Source organism: Astatotilapia calliptera, unplaced genomic scaffold (genome assembly GCF_900246225.1).
Source record: "Astatotilapia calliptera unplaced genomic scaffold, fAstCal1.2 U_scaffold_75, whole genome shotgun sequence".
NCBI classification, from domain to species: domain Eukaryota; kingdom Metazoa; phylum Chordata; class Actinopteri; order Cichliformes; family Cichlidae; genus Astatotilapia; species Astatotilapia calliptera.
In genome coordinates this window covers 1-17,483 of record NW_020535817.1, presented here as the reverse complement: position 1 = coordinate 17,483, position 17,483 = coordinate 1, and the positions used below count along the sequence as shown (strand labels likewise).

Sequence of the window (17,483 nt, the reverse complement as noted above, 5' to 3'; positions counted from 1 at the left end):
TTTGGGAACCTGGTTGTCATAGGTTGGGGTTACTTACTTTTATCATCTCACAACTGGGTTCACAGCAAACTTGAAACGCGTTAAAATCGATATTTTCATATCAGCAGAGATTATCTTCTATTTTAACGAGGAACGGATCTTTATTAGAGCCTGTTTGTGGGTGCTTTATGAGGACTAATGTTAGCCTTTAGCTAATATTAGCTGCCAAACATCAACAGGAAGTAGCAGCGGGGTTAACGCAATTCCAATGTCTTGTACTGTGGCTTCCCCAGGTATGATCATTTTTGTTTCTTTAATTCATTATCTAAATTGAATGGCAACACTGATTTGTTATACGCACCCGTTTATAATGCGAGCATGTAAGTGGATTTGCATGAAAGCTTAACTCTGATTAGTAAGTTGGCTAATAAGTGAGCCGAGCTTGTGTATGTATGTATGTGTTGTTAAAATATGTTTTACGTTGTCAGCTAACTGAATTTGGAAAACTGAGATACTAATCCCCTTCACGTTTTATATAGCTGAGACGAATATGCTTCCAAAGTAATCATGTAAAGTGAATCTGACACATAAAACACGTAAGGCTTGCTCCTAATAAGCGAATTAGCTGACACGGCAGCTGTAATGACGGGAAGGTCGAGGAGGAGAAAGCCTAGATTCAATGTCAATGAATGATTTTTAGCTGGTATTTCGAAGTCAGAGCTGACGCTTCAGTTGAGGTTACTTCTTGGTTTACAGATATTTTTAAAATTGTATAATACCAATATCGCGGTGTTGTTGTTTGAACAAATAAAACAGAACTAGATCAAAGCATTTCTGATTTAAGTCGTGTTTAAAAAAATATTAAAGTGATCATCATATAAAAAAAAGACTACTTTATAGAAAATGACTGATGTAACCTATTGCTGCTTAACAGCAGCAATACAGGGAGTGCAGAATTATTAGGCAAATGAGTATTTTGTCCACATCATCCTCTTCATGCATGTTGTCTTACTCCAAGCTGTATAGGCTCGAAAGCCTACTACCAATTAAGCATATTAGGTGATGTGCATCTCTGTAATGAGAAGGGGTGTGGTCTAATGACATCAACACCCTATATCAGGTGTGCATAATTAATAGGCAACGTCCTTTCCTTTGGCAAAATGGGTCAAAAGAAGGACTTGACAGGCTCAGAATAGTCAAAAATAGTGAGATATCTTGCAGAGGGATGCAGCAGTCTCAAAATTGCAAAGCTTCTGAAGCGTGATCATGAAACAATCAAGCGTTTCATTCAAAATAGTCAACAGGGTCGCAAGAAGCGTGTGGAAAAACCAAGGCGCCAAATAACTGCCCATGAACTGAGAAAAGTCAAGCGTGCAGCTGCCAAGATGCCACTTGCCACCGTTTGGCCATATTTCAGAGCTGCAACATCACTGGAGTGCCCAAAAGCACAAGGTGTGCAATACTCAGAGACATGGCCAAGGTAAGAAAGGCTGAAAGACGACCACCACTGAACAAGACACACAAGCTGAAACGTCAAGACTGGGCCAAGAAATATCTCAAGACTGGTTTTTCTAAGGTTTTATGGACTGATGAAATGAGAGTGAGTCTTGATGGGCCAGATGGATGGGCCCGTGGCTGGATTGGTAAAGGGCAGAGAGCTCCCAGTCCGACTCAGACGCCAGCAAGGTGGAGGTGGAGTACTGGTTTGGGCTGGTATCATCAAAGATGAGCTTGTGGGGCCTTTTTGGGTTGAGGATGGAGTCATGCTCAACTCCCAGTCCTACTGCCAGTTTCTGGAAGACACCTTCTTCAAGCAGTGGTACAGGAAGAAGTCTGCATCCTTCAAGAAAAACATAATTTTCATGCAGGACAATGCTCCATCACACGCGTCCAAGTACTCCACAGCGTGGCTGGCAAGAAAGGGTATAAAAGAAGAAAAACTAATGACATGGCCTCCTTGTTCACCTGATCTGAACCCCATTGAGAACCTGTGGTCCATCATCAAATGTGAGATTTACAAGGAGGGAAAACAGTACACCTCTGAACAGTGTCTGGGAGGCTGTGGTTGCTGCTGCACGCAATGTTGATGGTGAACAGATCAAAACACTGACAGAATCCATGGATGGCAGGCTTTTGAGTGTCCTTGCAAAGAAAGGTGGCTATATTGGTCGCTGATTTGTTTTTGTTTTGTTTTTGAATGTCAGAAATGTATATTTGTGAATGTGGAGATGTTATATTGGTGTCACTGGTAAAAATAAATAATTGAAATGGGTATATATTGCTTTTTGTTAAGTTGCCTAATAATTATGCACAGTAATAGTCACCTGCACACACAGATATCCCCCTAAAATAGCTAAAACTAAAAACAAACTAAAAACTACTTCCAAAAACATTCAGCTTTGATATTAATGAGTTTTTTGGGTTCATTGAGAACATGGTTGTTGTTCAATAATAAAATTATTCCTCAAAAATACAACTTGCCTAATAATTCTGCACTCCCTGTAGCTTGCAAAAAGCTACTGCATCATGGTATATACATAGGTTTTTATAGGACTGTTCAGAGTTCCCAGAAAACTTTCACTTGACTGCAGCTGCTGTATCTACAGATTATAGACCAAAGTTTTTCCCCATTGTCTAACTAAGATACAAAGTCAGCCTACCTTTAAATAAAGAAGCTATTTTAATAAGATATAATTCAATAGTGTCATTCATCACTATAATGAATAGCTTGCTAATGGATAATTGCTTTAACCAAATGTAATACTTAAGGGAAGAAAAGAAGGATTGACAAGGTGGATGACTACTATGTTTGCAAGCAACCGTGTCCTAGCTCCTCTTAAGAATCACTTGTATTTCCTCAGGCATGAACTGTACCTTAGAGAAGGTCCTGGCAGATGCCAAATCATTAGTGGAAAGGCTTCGCAACCATGACAACGCTGCTGAGATGTTAATCGAACAGACGACACATCTCAACAAGCGAGTAGAGGCCATGAAACAGGTAGGGTGTCACATGAACTTGGGGAAATGTGAGGCCTAAAGCATTTGATGTAGAATCCGTGAAGTTTCATTTGAAAAGCTGGAATAACATTTTTTTTAAAGTATTTCTAATTGTTATGATCTATCATTTTATATTTCAGACTGAAGGTTTTTGTGCTTGTTCTTTTTATTGATAGTACCAGGAAGAGATAGACGCCCTGAATGAGGTTGCACGTCATCGGCCTCGTTCCAGTCTAGTCCTGGGAATCCAGCAGGAAAACCGGCAAATTAGGGAGCTCCAGCAGGAAAACAAAGGTAGGCAGTTTCCTTCAATGTCAACTCTCAGTCAGTGCATTTTTAGTTTCGCTTTGATTTGCGGAATATAAAGCTAGAATTTGATCCTTCCTGCAAATCAAACTTGTGTTCATACTTCATGTAGAGCTGCGTACATCATTGGAAGAACACCAGTCTGCCTTAGAGCTCATCATGACCAAATACAGGGAGCAGGTGTTCAGACTTCTCATGGCCAGTAAGAGAGACGACCCCGCCATCGTTACCCAGCTGAAGGAGCAGCATACTACGGTCAGTGTCTGGTGCAAGTACTTTTAATGTATTATTTTGCAATTTTTTACTTTTCTTGTGCATTAAAAAAAAATCATTGCAGGAAATGCAAGCACACATAGACAAGATCAACGAAATGGCCTCCGTGATGAGGAAAGCCATAGAGGTGGATGAGGAGCGAATATGTGAAGATGAGGAGAGGATTAAACAGCTAGAGGTAAAAGCCGAGCAGCATTACTTCAGTTGTTCCAAAGCTTTGAGACCAGGGGAAGGTACAAAAAATCCACAGAAGTTACAAATCCACCCAAAAAAATGTCTGTTCATGTGACACAGAGGATCACAAGTGTCAAAGAAATTGACACTTGACACAAATGCCAATAAAAGTCATCAGTAGAAACTTAAATGATCAAGACTCTGAGGGGTGGAATCAAAACTGGATCACAAGTCATAGTTAAAAAATGTTCATGTGCTCTGTTATTTATTCATTTATTTATTTAAACAGTATATTTAGTGTGAGTTTGGAGTTTAAAAATGAACTAAAGCTTCATGTTGAGTTGAGATGTCAAAGCAGATCTTAACAGGGCATTTAAATTAAAAATGAGCCTTTTTATTTACATTTCCTCCTAGCTTTGTTTTTGTCCCTTTGACCTACTTTGTTATTTAGACATCCTGCCTCTCTATTTTCAAGGTTCTTTATTTGTCACATGCATAGTTATACAAGTATAACACACAGTGAAATGTAGCCTGACACGCTCCTCGACATGTGCAAAAAAAATTGGGGGGGGTTTAACCTATTTTAGTTTAACCTATTTTCAATAGGTTAAACAGATAGATAGATAGATTATATGTGTGTGTATATATATATCTATCCATCTATCCATCCATCCATCCATCCATCCTCTACTACTTGAAATTATCCATAAATCCCATAAAAGTTAGATTTATGTTACTATTTAGCTAACTAGCGTTGCTATGTGCTTTTAGCTTTTGACAGTAAGAACCATTTGTAGTGTTTCCACATGTTAACCACCAGATGTCAACAGTGAGCTTTTAAACTCTTAAAACATCATAAACCCATATTTTATTCACAGTAGTGGAAAAAGTAGCATTTTAAGAAAAACAGTAGCTCATTTTGAACTTAATACTAGCAATAAAAAAATAAAAAAAGTTGGGATGGGGTCAACAAAAAGCTGGAAAAATGGAGGAACATTTTAGGTTAACTGGCATAAAGATTAATACTCAACATGATTGGGTATAAAAAGGCCTTTTAAAGAGGCAGAGTTTCTCAGAAGTAAAGATGTGCTGAGGTTCATCAATCTGCAAAAAAATAAAAGGCATCTGCAACTTGTGGAACAATTTCAGAATAACATTTGTCAACATATAATTCTGAAGACTTTGAATATCTAATTATCTGCAGCTTAATATCTTCAAAAGATTCTGAGAATCTGGAGAGATCTCTGTGCTCAATAAAATTTGGGTTTATGGGATTTGCAAATCATTCTGTTTTTGTTTGCATTAAACACAGCACTAAGCACAGCAGATCTCTGTGTATTTCAGTTGGAGAACAATGGACTCCGAGAGCTGCTGGGAATCAGTCGGGAAGCTTTTCTGGTTCTGAAGAGAGACGACCAATCAGACAGCACGTCGCTGTCGCCACTGCTCACCAGTGCCGACGTGAGCTTACGAAAAAGTTAGAGCCCAGGGCAGCCCACCAAACCCGCCCACCTACTGTTGCCGCTGTAGGGTACAGAGTCTACAGCCTGTTACCACGTGACCACTTCAGATGATGAGTCTCCTGGTGCATTTAGAACATCGCTGCTCCAGACCTGCATCCCTGTCTGATGATTCGGGCAACAAGCAGCGAGCCAACCACCTCCCTTTATTCTTTTTCTTGTTTCTTGGTACTGCTGTAACGTTTTGTTCATTTTGGCAGCATGCACAAGCCCGCAGTGCCTGCAACATTTTAAGGTGTAAATGAGTAAATGAAGGGCTTGAGTTCAAATAAATCTATAAGCAAGAAAATTTGTCTGTAGAGTTTGTGTCACCTTCCAAATGTCACACGTTTCTTGTTCTGTTTTGGTTGCTCCTGCAGATACACAACTTCTCACTTTCACTACTCGTGTCAGTAAAAGTGGTTTCTATTCCCACCAATATTGTCACTGGCGGGAATAGAAACCATTTCCACAGAGGATCTGCTCCAAAGGGTGAGGTGCATCTGCTGCTAGCTGTGGAATAGAAAATTTCAACACTGTCAAACCACAGTGTAGTTATACTCCACTGAAAGGCTTGTAAACAAGTGCTTCATTGTTTCACTGTTGCACATTTATATCATTAGATTTTTCAGTAATTTTATCCACTACTTGAAAAAAAGAAAAAAATATATACATATATATATATATTATTGGAAAGCAGTCAGTCTGTGCATTTTAGAGGATGGAAGAGAATATTTGTGGTATTATTGCATACAAAGTGAGATGACTGTAATAAGAACTTTTCATAAATTGGCTATTATTTCAATCCAACTTGTGTTGGGGGAATAGAATTTAGACCAGCTGAAAAGTAGAAGTACACTGCATCATATTTGGACTTGGGTGCAGTCTTTAAGTTATCTTTCCCCATATTTTTTTACTGCAGACGCAAGGCACACCAGAGGGATGTTAGAAAGCATCCACCCATTCTATGGTTTATATTTGAAAACTTAATTTAAATGTAACTGCTGGTAAAGAGCAGCTCGTGTGCTGCTTTGTGCGCACATTAAATAGTGTCTGCCAATTAGTCTCCTGTTGTGATTTGTTACGGTCTGATGGACAGATCTAATCGAACTGAGACACGGCTAATGAGGTAAAGTCATCATTAATTAATTAAAACGAATTTAAATTGTAAATAAATAATTGTTTAAATGTTTGAAATGAAATTAATTTAATACATCATTTATATATTTTGTTAATTAATTGTTTAACGTTTTATTTAATTATTGACACATTTAATTTGATGTATCGAAGTCACTCAAGATCGTGTTGATGGTTGGTGACGCCAGAGGGAGGTGGGGATATCGCGGGACGGAGGACGAGAATCTCGCGGTGGCTTCGTTAGGCAGTCAGAGCGGCAGAGGGAGAAGGTCGGCTCAGGCAGGCTTTCACGTCAGTCAAGCATGTCGCTTTCGGGTTTGCAGGGACTCTTACAACCCAAACACGGGACGCTGCCACATTACCAATGATTTTACGGAGGAGCAGATAGAAAAGGGTTTGTTAAGAATTCAAAATAGAGAGGCGGAAAATGTCTCGGTGGATTTGGTTCCCGCTGCTGCTGCTACTGCTTCTTCATTTGGTGTATGAAGTTGAAGCGCAGGTAGAAAGTGAGTAGCCTTACCAGAGGATTTTTTTTTCTTTCTAATCTGATGCAAAGTGACTTTCGGTTTTAGAAACCTTTAAATGTAAATGGTATATAATCAAAAAGCTATCATATTCAAACTAGTAGTGTTGTGTTTGGGCTGCAGGACACTAGAGTTGCCCTCTTGTATGGCATTAGCTAGCTAATTAACGCGTTATTCTATGTAACGGACTAAAACTGTCTATTTATCCCACACAATTTAATTCGGTTATGTTTAAAGTTTGAAATAAGGGGATGCTCGTACACAGGATGTTAGTCGTGCCTAACCCTATTGTGAGTTAAGCTCTGCGTTTAAAGCTGTCCTTAACGAGTATGCCGAGATTTACAGGTCCAGGTAGCTTACTTACATATTTTATCTGCAAACAGGAAATGTAAACAGTAATCTGTCTCAGATGTGGTGGAAGAGGCAGCTAGGTCTTACCATAAGAAGAACCTTAGACGAGCCACAAGAAGGAAATCAGAATTTAAATTGCTTCTGCATAAATTGCAGAAGTAAGACTGTCATCCAGGGGGTGCTACTTTGAAAGTAGTGCATCTAAATCAATTTATCCAAATGTAATATATATATATATATATATATATATATATATATATATATATATATATATATATATATAATATGATTACATATAAAGGGCTCAATAATTGTCAGTTAAGCAGTTCGGCTGATGCAAAAAGCAAAGATGGCAGTCAACACGATGCAAAGTGATTGAACTTGTGTTACACCAGACTCTGCCCTGAGGCTGAAGTTCTTTCTGCATGTCAGGAGTGCGTAGGCACCTTTGCAGTGTGTGTAGCCTGCTTTGAAATTAACCAGTCATGTTGTCCCTACCTCAAAGCGCTAAATTAAAATCACTGACCAGGTCAGCAGGATCTGTCAGGAATGATAAATCTAAAAGCACTGATAATCCTGAGCTGTGTGTTTTTTGAAAACTTCAAAACATTCTTTGATTTTCACACAGCAACTTAATGAATCTTGCAAAAAGTTACCTCACACATTGTGAGCCTCTCGTCCTCATAACACACAGTCTTCGATGTTTGAAGTCTTCCCACACAGTTCCTGCTGAGGAACTATGCAGTAATAGTTAAGGAAGTGTGGAAGATTGCTGTGTGTGAGTGCAACAAAACCAGAAGTGTGGCCTAACTGAAAACAAGTGCAGTTACCAACACAGTGTTTTGGTTTGTTTAATTATTACCAAGATTCACTTTTATTTATATGGCGCCAAATCACAACAACAGTTGCCACAAGGTGCTTTATATTGTGAGGTAAAGACCCTACAATAATATAAAAATGGCATAATCATGTTCACATTTCACTGTCTGTTCTGTGTATCTGCATCACCTTTCAAAGAGGGGAAAAAAACAGTTGTTTTCCAGTGTAATCTGTTCTTTTTAAAGGGCCGTATGATGCCACATTTGTAGCTGTCAGTCTTGGTGCCTGAATTATGCTTCATTGTCTTAATATTTCAAATACAACTGTTAAGTGTAATCAACACTGGCCTATGATAAAAAAAAACCCTCATTCTGATTGCCTTCAGTTATGGTTAGAATTAGAGGTCTTCACCGGAGCTTAGACCGCAGTGGGTTATATATAATCAGGCGAATGAGTCAGAAATGGCCAGTAAGGAAACTTCAGCCTGTAGTTTGATGTTAAGTGAGGACACTGATAAGATATAGGCTGCCTGATTGGTTCCAGTTATTGTGGAACTTTGTTTTATGGAATAACGCAGATCTGTTAGAAAGAACATAAACAAAACGAAAACCAGTAGTCATGTAAGCAGATGATCAGAGAAGAAGACATGTTTTATGAGTCTAGTCTATCAAGCGGTTTATAAATACATTTTTTGTTTTGTTTTGTTTTCTGAACTGAATCTCTGTATGCAGATCTTTAGAAAACAGGAAACATAATAAATGAGCAGCTGACATTTTACAGTTCGGGTCCAGCCATCACTCTGACAAAGCCTCCACTTTCTGAGATGTTGAAGGATGTTTATGGTGCCATTTAATCAACGTATCAAATTTAGATGGTACACTCGATTATTTCCGTATAGTAGCCTCGGCACAGAGAGCACGCCTTCGTTCAGGCTTTTGTGTGATTAATCGGTTTTAGGATCTGGTTTAAGGTGGCGTGTTTGGCTTATCACCTACTGTCAAAACTGCTGCTGTGTCAGATGATTAGCATTTTACTGTATGTTGACTAGTACCAGCTACAACCTGCCAGCCAGTCTTCTTTTCCACAGTAACTTAGACCGACTGAAGCAGGAGAACAAATACTGTGTACAAGTACTGTGATGAATTTATCATAAACTTTCTTGGACTAGGCTTATAAAAATCAGCGCTCACATGACTTTAAATTTAATTTTCGTCAAATTTTATCTGAACCTCTTTAAGTACTGTTAAAGATCCCTCTGTGGTAATCACATCCCTTTCAACTTGTGCCTCTCCACCACTGTGTCAGAAGACTTTATTTTAATTTTTGGAGTGAGTGAGATAAATTTGGCGAGCAGGCCGGGTGGTGAGTGATGTGACTAAAAGAGAACCAAAAATCCTGACTTACAGAATACATAAATCACACTTTCCCCTTTCTTGCTCAGACCGGGTGATTTTCCTGCCGGGGAGGTTCCAGAACGTGAGCATCTCGCAGAATGAGACGGTGCAGGCGGTGGTGTCCACGATCCCATCAGAGGTCGCTTTCATCACTCTGCAGTTCCACACGCAGCATCGAAACGCAACAATCTCCTACACAAGGGTGAGGAAATGCTGAGATGTTAACCTCTGGTGTGAAGAGGTGGAAAGAGCAGTGAAAGTGTGCCCTCAAGTAGAACTGCTGTTGAAATATTACTTAATTAAATGAAAAAGAACTGGTGTTATCAGTAATAGACTGTATATAAAGGTTGGCTGTACCCACAGGGACATCACCTTTTAAAGGCTTAACTTTTTTGTTTTGTTTTGTTCCTCCATTAAAAACGCACCAACGCCACCAATATCACTTTGTCAGTAGGCAAGTAGACAAATTTGAAATTCGAATATTGCAATAACCGTACAGTGATGAACCTGCTTGTTCAACAGAAAGCCAGCAGCACACTGATGATGCCACGTAGGTCACATGGTTATGTTTTTCTGAACACTTTGAAGTTTAAACTTTAGCTTCATGGCGGGTACCATTATTTCCCTGCACGGCTGCTATTCGAGCAGAGATAAGCTGTCAAGATCAAAACTGTTTTTTTGTAAATGGCTGTAAAAATATTAATTTGATTCAATTTAATATGATTTGCTTTGTCACTATCGGTTTTAAAGCTTTTGAGGCTGCCATTTCTTACTCAGCCACATTCTTCAGTAAAACTGTGTAGATATATTGTGTTAATACTTCACATTTGGCATATATTTAGGACACAACATTGAAACTAACAAATACAACAAATTGTAATAGTGGTTATTTGTTTATTTTAGTGTGTAAATATTAGTTCATTTAGATGGATGTGAGTGGCAAACAAGAAGTTTACAGTGATTTTAGTAACCAGCTGGCTGAGCTGTCATTGGTCTGTCCTCAGGCCTTTGTGAATCCAGAAACGTGTCATGACAATTAGTGAAGGCAGCTAAAGTACAGTTTCCATGTTTGTTTAACTGTTTCTTTAAGCCAGCGGTCCCCAACCTGCGGGCCACGGACCAAATGACTCACAGCCCGGGGGTTGGGGACCCCCGGGCTGTGAGTCATTTGGTGCTGGGCCATGAGAGTTCAGGCTCAGGTGTGAAATTTATGGTTTTCAGGGTTTTTATCGTCAACTCGGTCTCCCTGGGTCTTTTCCCGTGTTGTAGTTGTGCGTCTGATTTTGAAAGAAATATTTACGCGTTACCATAACGACCAGAGAGCATTAAGGGGCAGAGAGGAGGATGTTACACTCAATTTTGTTGGCGCATTTCAGGAGGACGCTGCTAATAAAGTTACACAATCACACAGTGAATTCGCATTTATTATTATATATAATACCACAGTTTTTGTCTTGGTCTTATCATTTTATTTTGTTGTATTTATCCGCGACACCTTAAAGGCTGGTCCGTGAAAATATTGTTTTCTCATTGATCATCATTTTGAAACTCAGCCTGGCATGACAGTGCGTTCAAGGCCCTACAGGCTTCCTGAGCATAAACGACAAATTGTTCAGAGGGAATTGGCTGAAATGCTGAAAATGGAAGTGATAGAAGAGTCGCACAGCGCCTGGGTTAGCCCCATAGTTCTTGTGGTGAAGAAGGATGGGTCTATACGGTTCTGTGTCGACTATCGCAAGGTGACTGAAGTGTAGGGCTGGGTATCGTCACTGATTTCTAGAATCGATTCGATTCAATTCGATTCAATTCGATTTGAATCTGGGAAATTTTGCCTCAGACAGGCAGAAATATTATAATTCAGATCAGTACATTTACATATTTTTGTATCTATAAAAAGGAAGCTGACACACGCAAGACTTTATCAAAGGTGTGAGCATCACAGCAGATGCCTTTGTGTCAAAGTAGCTGAAGATAAAACACAGAAAAACATGAAGGTGGTTTTCCTGGCCTGGATTTTATAAAAATATTCTGCAGTACATCAAAAACAAAAGAAAACCATTAATAAACATATGAACATTACCTCTGAAGTTACAGCGGTTTTATTAGAGACACGCTAAGTGTTTTGCATTTTGCATAATTTTAAAAAGTTTAAATTTGTTCAGAAGCCTGTTGAACGGCAGAAATTAGGTTTTCTTTTCGGAAGTAAGTAAAAGGAAAAAAAACATCGGCCGACAGCCTGTAAATAATAGTAGTCTTGTGCGTAACAAGCAAGCACAGATTTCAGGGATAGACAGGAAACTGTTCTTGAAGTACACTGAGAGAGAGAGAGAGAGAGAGAGAGAGAGAGAGAGAGCTGTGCACAGAGTGTGAGTTTTATTGTGGTGGAAGCAAAACAACAAAAGTCAGAGGGAATTCATGACGATGTGTATGTGAAGCGTAGTTTGGATCTTCTTTTGCTGCTGGTTCAGTCAATATTGTTTGGAGAGAGATAAAACTAACAGCTTTAGAATCGGCGCAAAAAGGGCGTAAACACAAAGCGTGGACCCGCCGAAACATCAGAATCAGCGAGCTGTCGGCTTTCAGCCCCGACCGTGTCCGTGCCGTCGGTGAGAAAGGCCACATCTCACTGATTCTGATCCGCGGCTCCGCGCTGTGTGTTTACGTCTTTGTGCAGAAGCCGTGTATCTGCTCTCATTTACTGTTTTAGCTGTTTGGTGGTTGTCAAAATTTTGTGACGTTTCACCTGAGATTCTGGAATTTTGGGCAAAATACATTTATATAAAAAAAATCGATTCAGGATTTTAATGAATCGATATCACGTTATCCAAGCCAGAATCGATTTTAATCAATGAATCGATTATTAAAACCCACCCCTACTGAAGTGTCACGCTTTGATGCTTATCCCATGCCCGGGTCGACGGGCTCCTGGACTGGTTGGGCACGGCCCGTTTTTTCACGACACTGGATTTAACCAAGGGCTGCTGGCAGATTCCCTTGTCTGCCGAGTCCAAGGAAAAAACTGCCTTCTCCACTCCGTACGGTTTGTACCAATTCGTCACGCTTCCGTTCGGCTTGTTCGGAGCCCCGGCCACCTTTCCACCTGAACTGTCACAATAAGCAAACCCAGAAATAAACGTGATAGTTCTTTCTCGATCTGTGTGTGTGTGAAGTGCATTTTACAAAGAGTTAAAGAGGGGATGTTTTCTGTTACATCAGCAAATCAGATGTGTAATCTAAATTGGGTGATCCTTCAGAAGTGTGGTCACATGACACAGCTAAAATATAAACGGAAATAAACTCAGAGGCATATTTCATAGTGCATCACGGGCAGTTAGTTCTACATCTGGCTAATGAATGAGGCTTTGTGAGTGAGGTCATCTGACCCTCTGAGAGAACCCGCAGTCAGCTGATCTACAGTCCTCTGGTCATGAGTGGCAGACGGTGGCGTTCCTCAGGGGGAAAAACTTCTGGCGTCAGTCCCAGAAGTCTGAGGAGACAGCGCCGTTTGGGTCCATGCAGCACACAGGAGCATGGAAAGTAGTTTAGCTTAACTTTCCTTATTTACGTTTCTGGTGGTGGCAACAGTGGAAAGGGCCAGAAAAACAAATCCATGTGATTGAAGACTCGCCTTATCATTAAGACATGTCTCAAGTTTAAAGATCACCAGCAATCACCAAAAACAAGCACAGAGAAATTTAGAAAGAACAAAACAGGAAGTGTGCTTTTACACAGCATCAGATAAAGCTTAATGAAAAGTGAATATGCAGATTGTGCACATCAGTTTCCTTTATATTCTTATCTCTTTTGTCAGTTTCCTTTTTTTTCTTCCTTTTTATAACTCTGGCTTGTTTGACATGATAACCACAAGATCCTGATTTATATTTGTCGTTGTTTATCAGCTGTCAGTGTTTTTGGTGACTGACTATTTCAATTAGAAGCATAAAAACAGATAAACTAATCATTTTTAAAGGAAATGCTTTCATAAACCAAACCTACACTTAATTATATCACTGTTTTACCCACTTCCTGTTGGTGACTTAAGTGTTGAAACTTTAACTCACTTGTGATAGTTGGGTTTGAAGCGACCCCACCTCTGCGGCTGATGACACAACTGAAGTTGAGCCTGTGCTGTCTTGAGAATCTCTACATACTCCAGCAGCGTCTGTGTCCACAAGAGATGGTGATACAATGCGGTTATTATACAGCAGTGGGACTGAGAGCCATGTCATGGGGGCGCAGATCTTCTATGCCGCCAGGCCTGTCACACAATAGTAATTCAGATCATTGCCTGAGTATGAGCTTTTTCCATTTGTTGTCTGTCACAAGCAAAAATCTTTCCACGTGAAACACAGTACAGATAATGTAAAGTCTCTCGGTTTTCATTAGACTCTGCTGGCTCAGTGCTGAAGCACGTATAATGTCGCGCTCTAACCCGTGCGATAATGTATTTTTTGCTTTGATACAACATATTCTCTAACGCTAAACCAGCTTGTTCATGTGAACGCAGCGCTCACCAGGTCAGGATGTGGTATACCATGTAGCACACGCCTGTGTTTGATTCGTCCTGCTCTCAAAGGCAGTGAAATTCAAATTAATGACGTTTTAACAACAAAAAAACATTTACAGTAAGAAGTCAATTTAATGCAAAGTTAAAGGAGAGAAAGGGAGTTTTCTTCATGTCAGCAATCTCTTCAATCACAAGCAGCTTTCATTTCCAAATGAAGTAGCTGTTGTATTGTTCACAAACGTAGCTCTATCCTAAAACTACAGGACATCTGCAGCTGCTTTGCAGACCACGCCCACCCCGACACATGTTTTAATGCTGATTCAATCAGTCTCATATCTGCTTTCTTTGATGCCTGCTCTGTTTTCTACAGGAGGTCTTACTGCTCTGACAGAAGAGTGTGAAAGTCACAGAACAGAGCCATTGTACCAACTAGAAATCAGAGCAGAAGGAAGTTGTTTTTTTTTTACTGTAGCGGTGCTTCCTAGGCCTAAAGATCTGACTCTTAAAATAAAATGTTTGTCATTCTTCTTAGGAGCTCTATTATTGGAATGTATGTCCTTTTTTTTTTTCATAGCACAAGTTGAGTAATGTTTTCTTTCCTCTTGTTTTGGAGACAGACACCAGCATTTAAGGTGTTTAACTTTGTTAGGACCTGAGTCTGCAGTGAATCATAATCGCTGGCAAGTTCACACTAATCCACCAAACAAAGAACCAAGTGTGTTGAGACGTTCAGAGGAGAAAGTGTTTATGTAGGTTAAACTTGCAGGGGATCGTCACCACCTTAGTTTGAGATCAGACTGTACATCATTTTGGTCAAGACAGAACTATCTCACCCACGTTTGCATGGAAATGTTTCATGGTCCTCAGAGATGAGGGCCTGATGGCTTTGGTAATCCACAGTCTCTCATCTATAACCACCATGAAGTTGAATGCTTGGTGAATTTTTCCTCAAGCACCATCATGAGGTCAGACCATGAATGGGAGCACTTCTATGTTTTCTAAACAGCACAGCATGTGCCTCTGCATATTATCTGCTTACTAATTGATATCTCTGTTCGGATCAGATGCCGGGCCTGGGCCTCTCCCTGACTGCGGTGGACTCGGGGCTCGTGTCGGCTCTCCGGCGGGACCAAACGTCCCTCACCTTGTTCCTGTCCTCTCCTGATGGCAACACTGTGGCAGGGACCGGGGTCATCCTCTCCTACTCCAGCACCGGTAACACTTGAACTGTCCTCCAGTACAAAATACACCAGTGTGCTTCTCTTCTGACTTGTTTCACTGTCTTTGAATGTTGCCTGAGAAGCACAGAACAGGAAAGTAAAAGGAGAAGAAAGCAAAAACTTTGGACATTAACTAAAACAAACCATGTCAGCACAGTGTGATTGTCACTGGAGGAAACCTGAGCCGACCACGAGCTTGTATTCGCACTGATTTGGTTTACCTCCACTGGGTGTTGAAACCTATTTTAATAAGTCATGTTGACATAGCAGAATGACTCTCAGCCTTCCTCCTATTGGCCCACCACGTCCAGTCCAGCGTCTAACAGTGAATGTGTTCTGTGTCAGATCCAGTTCCAGGAGCGTGCAATATGGAGTTTGACCTGGAAATTGACCCAAACATCTACATCCACTACAATCTCTATGAGACCACGATCCGTTTTGCACCTGCCAACCTGGGATATGAGAGGTAGCACATGACACCGACTCTTACTGTTTTCTTCACTTCCTGTTCAGCCTGTTGAGCCACAGGCATCAGCGGCTCTGTACAGAGATCACATTTGCCGCGCGCTATCGTCAAACCACCTCCGTTTGTTTTCTTTGAAATGATCTCGTGCTCTCTCTCTCTCTCTCTCTCACACACACACACCACACACCAACCACACACACACACACACACACACACACACACACAGCCTCACCTTCTCACGCTTTGCTTTGTATATCAGTGCCACAGAGTTGTCCTGAAATGGTTTTGCTCACTTACACACAGTCATTTCCTGTTTGGTCTGTAGGAAGACTCTATTCAAATTTTAATGTGAAAGTTTCGGGGGGAAAACATGCATCTTATTTGCTTGTAGATAATTATGTTTGTTAGACAGTGTCACACTTTTTTGTTTTTGTTTTTGTTGGTTTTTTTAATTTCACAGCATCACGCAATGTAACATGGTAAATGGTTTTGATATAGTTGCTAGAGTGGTTTAACTTTAAACACTAAAGGTTGGTTTAGTGATGCGTTAGAAACTCTTCTTGTCTGACATGTCTAACTGGAGTTATGTGTTATTATATCATGTGATCAGTCAGCCTGGTGACCACTCCCCTCTAAGCTAGATTCAGGTCTTAGCTGTGCTACAGGTTTTGAAAAAATGTAATACTCTGAAAAAATGAAACAAAATTGTGGTGATCCAAAGATAAATGTATGTTGCTCTTGTCCGTCAGAGATGGAGCTCCTCCAGCCTGCAGCCAATCCACAGGAGCCGACACGCGCTGGCGGCTGCAGTACGACATCTACCAGTACTTCCTGCCTGAGAATGACCTGTCAGAGCGCAGCCTGTTCACCGGCTTTCAGGCCGTGGCCGACAAGCAGGGCATGATGGAGAACGGCAAACGGGTATGCAACGTGAACGCAGCGGATGCCGAAGATTAGCAGTCGAATGTGCCGGAGCTGCGTGTTTACAAGTCTCCTGCCTTTCCTCTCTGTGTCTCCCCGCAGGTCATGACGCTGGAATCGACAGATGTGAGCTCGATGGTTTTCAACTCCATCCCCGGTCAGGGCATAATCTACTCTGTGATCGTTAGAGACCCGCTGTTGAACACCTCGGCCTCTTACGTGCCCGCCCACACCTACGCCTGCAGCTTCAATTCCACTCTAGACAGCTGCCAAACTCTAGGTGAGCTTCTGAGCTCTGTCGAAAACTCGATGCTATTGAAGCACGGATTTCTGACTGTATAAATGACTGATTTATTTTAACTGCGGTTTGTAAATGATTTTTCAGGGAAGATATCTACAAAAATCTTCTTCACCATCACTGGCTTGGCAGGGCTGTTTGTCTGCTTCTTTGGGCATCGGTTCTTTAAATGTGGTGAGTAGTTAGTTCTTGTTTTGTGTGGCTTTGGTGCTACAGTATCCCAGTGCATGATGGTCAGTCTGTGTAGTATTAATACTACTACAGTCAGGACATTTGTGAGTATATAGCTCTGAATGCAGGATACTAATCCAGCGTGAGTCAGATTTTTTTGTTGATTTGTGTCAGTAACTTTATTGGTATCGATCGGTCCACATCGTCATCTTTGTAGCTGATGAAACTTCAGGTTTCAGCCACTCTTTAGTCTTAAGCCTTTAAAGCTTCCTCTCTAGACTCTGAAGCTCTCTGCCAGTTGTTTATTTTATAAACAAGAGCCTCCCATCACGGGTCGTTACATGGTCAGCAGAGAGAATTATGGGGTCAGAAGCTGTTTAAAAAAAAAAAAAAAGATAACTTCATCATAGAAACTAAACAAAGAAAAAGCCTCAATTGCACACAGAG

General features: G+C 40.6%; 2 protein-coding genes across 2 annotated transcripts; both read left to right on the top strand.

The window, feature by feature from the left end:
- Nucleotides 1-32: 32 nt before the first annotated feature.
- On the top strand, nucleotides 33-5,538 carry LOC113018394 (FGFR1 oncogene partner 2 homolog). Its single transcript, XM_026161463.1, has 6 exons — nucleotides 33-272; nucleotides 2,841-2,977; nucleotides 3,153-3,270; nucleotides 3,395-3,537; nucleotides 3,620-3,733; nucleotides 5,074-5,538. The coding sequence occupies exons 1-6, from the start codon at nucleotides 248-250 to the stop codon at nucleotides 5,209-5,211; spliced, it is 675 nt and encodes a 224-aa protein (XP_026017248.1). The 5' UTR covers nucleotides 33-247; the 3' UTR covers nucleotides 5,212-5,538.
- Nucleotides 5,539-6,532: 994 nt separating this feature from the next.
- On the top strand, nucleotides 6,533-17,430 carry LOC113018393 (transmembrane 7 superfamily member 3-like). Its single transcript, XM_026161462.1, has 7 exons — nucleotides 6,533-6,871; nucleotides 9,501-9,655; nucleotides 15,025-15,175; nucleotides 15,526-15,646; nucleotides 16,396-16,567; nucleotides 16,670-16,847; nucleotides 16,953-17,430. The coding sequence occupies exons 1-7, from the start codon at nucleotides 6,793-6,795 to the stop codon at nucleotides 17,045-17,047; spliced, it is 951 nt and encodes a 316-aa protein (XP_026017247.1). The 5' UTR covers nucleotides 6,533-6,792; the 3' UTR covers nucleotides 17,048-17,430.
- The last annotated feature ends 53 nt before the right edge of the window (nucleotides 17,431-17,483 follow it).

What these genes read in the sequence shown, in the direction of transcription:
- LOC113018394 (XM_026161463.1), top strand. Translation starts at nt 248, where the DNA reads ATGTCTTGTACTGTGGCTTCCCCAG. An exon ending in TTGTACTGTGGCTTCCCCAG is followed by an intron (nt 273 to 2,840) that starts GTATGATCATTT and finishes GTATTTCCTCAG; the next exon opens with GCATGAACTGTACCTTAGAG. An exon ending in GCTCCAGCAGGAAAACAAAG is followed by an intron (nt 3,271 to 3,394) that starts GTAGGCAGTTTC and finishes TACTTCATGTAG; the next exon opens with AGCTGCGTACATCATTGGAA.
- LOC113018393 (XM_026161462.1), top strand. Translation starts at nt 6,793, where the DNA reads ATGTCTCGGTGGATTTGGTTCCCGCTGCTGCTGCTACTGCTTCTTCAT. An exon ending in CAACAATCTCCTACACAAGG is followed by an intron (nt 9,656 to 15,024) that starts GTGAGGAAATGC and finishes TGTTCGGATCAG; the next exon opens with ATGCCGGGCCTGGGCCTCTC. An exon ending in GCCAACCTGGGATATGAGAG is followed by an intron (nt 15,647 to 16,395) that starts GTAGCACATGAC and finishes CTTGTCCGTCAG; the next exon opens with AGATGGAGCTCCTCCAGCCT.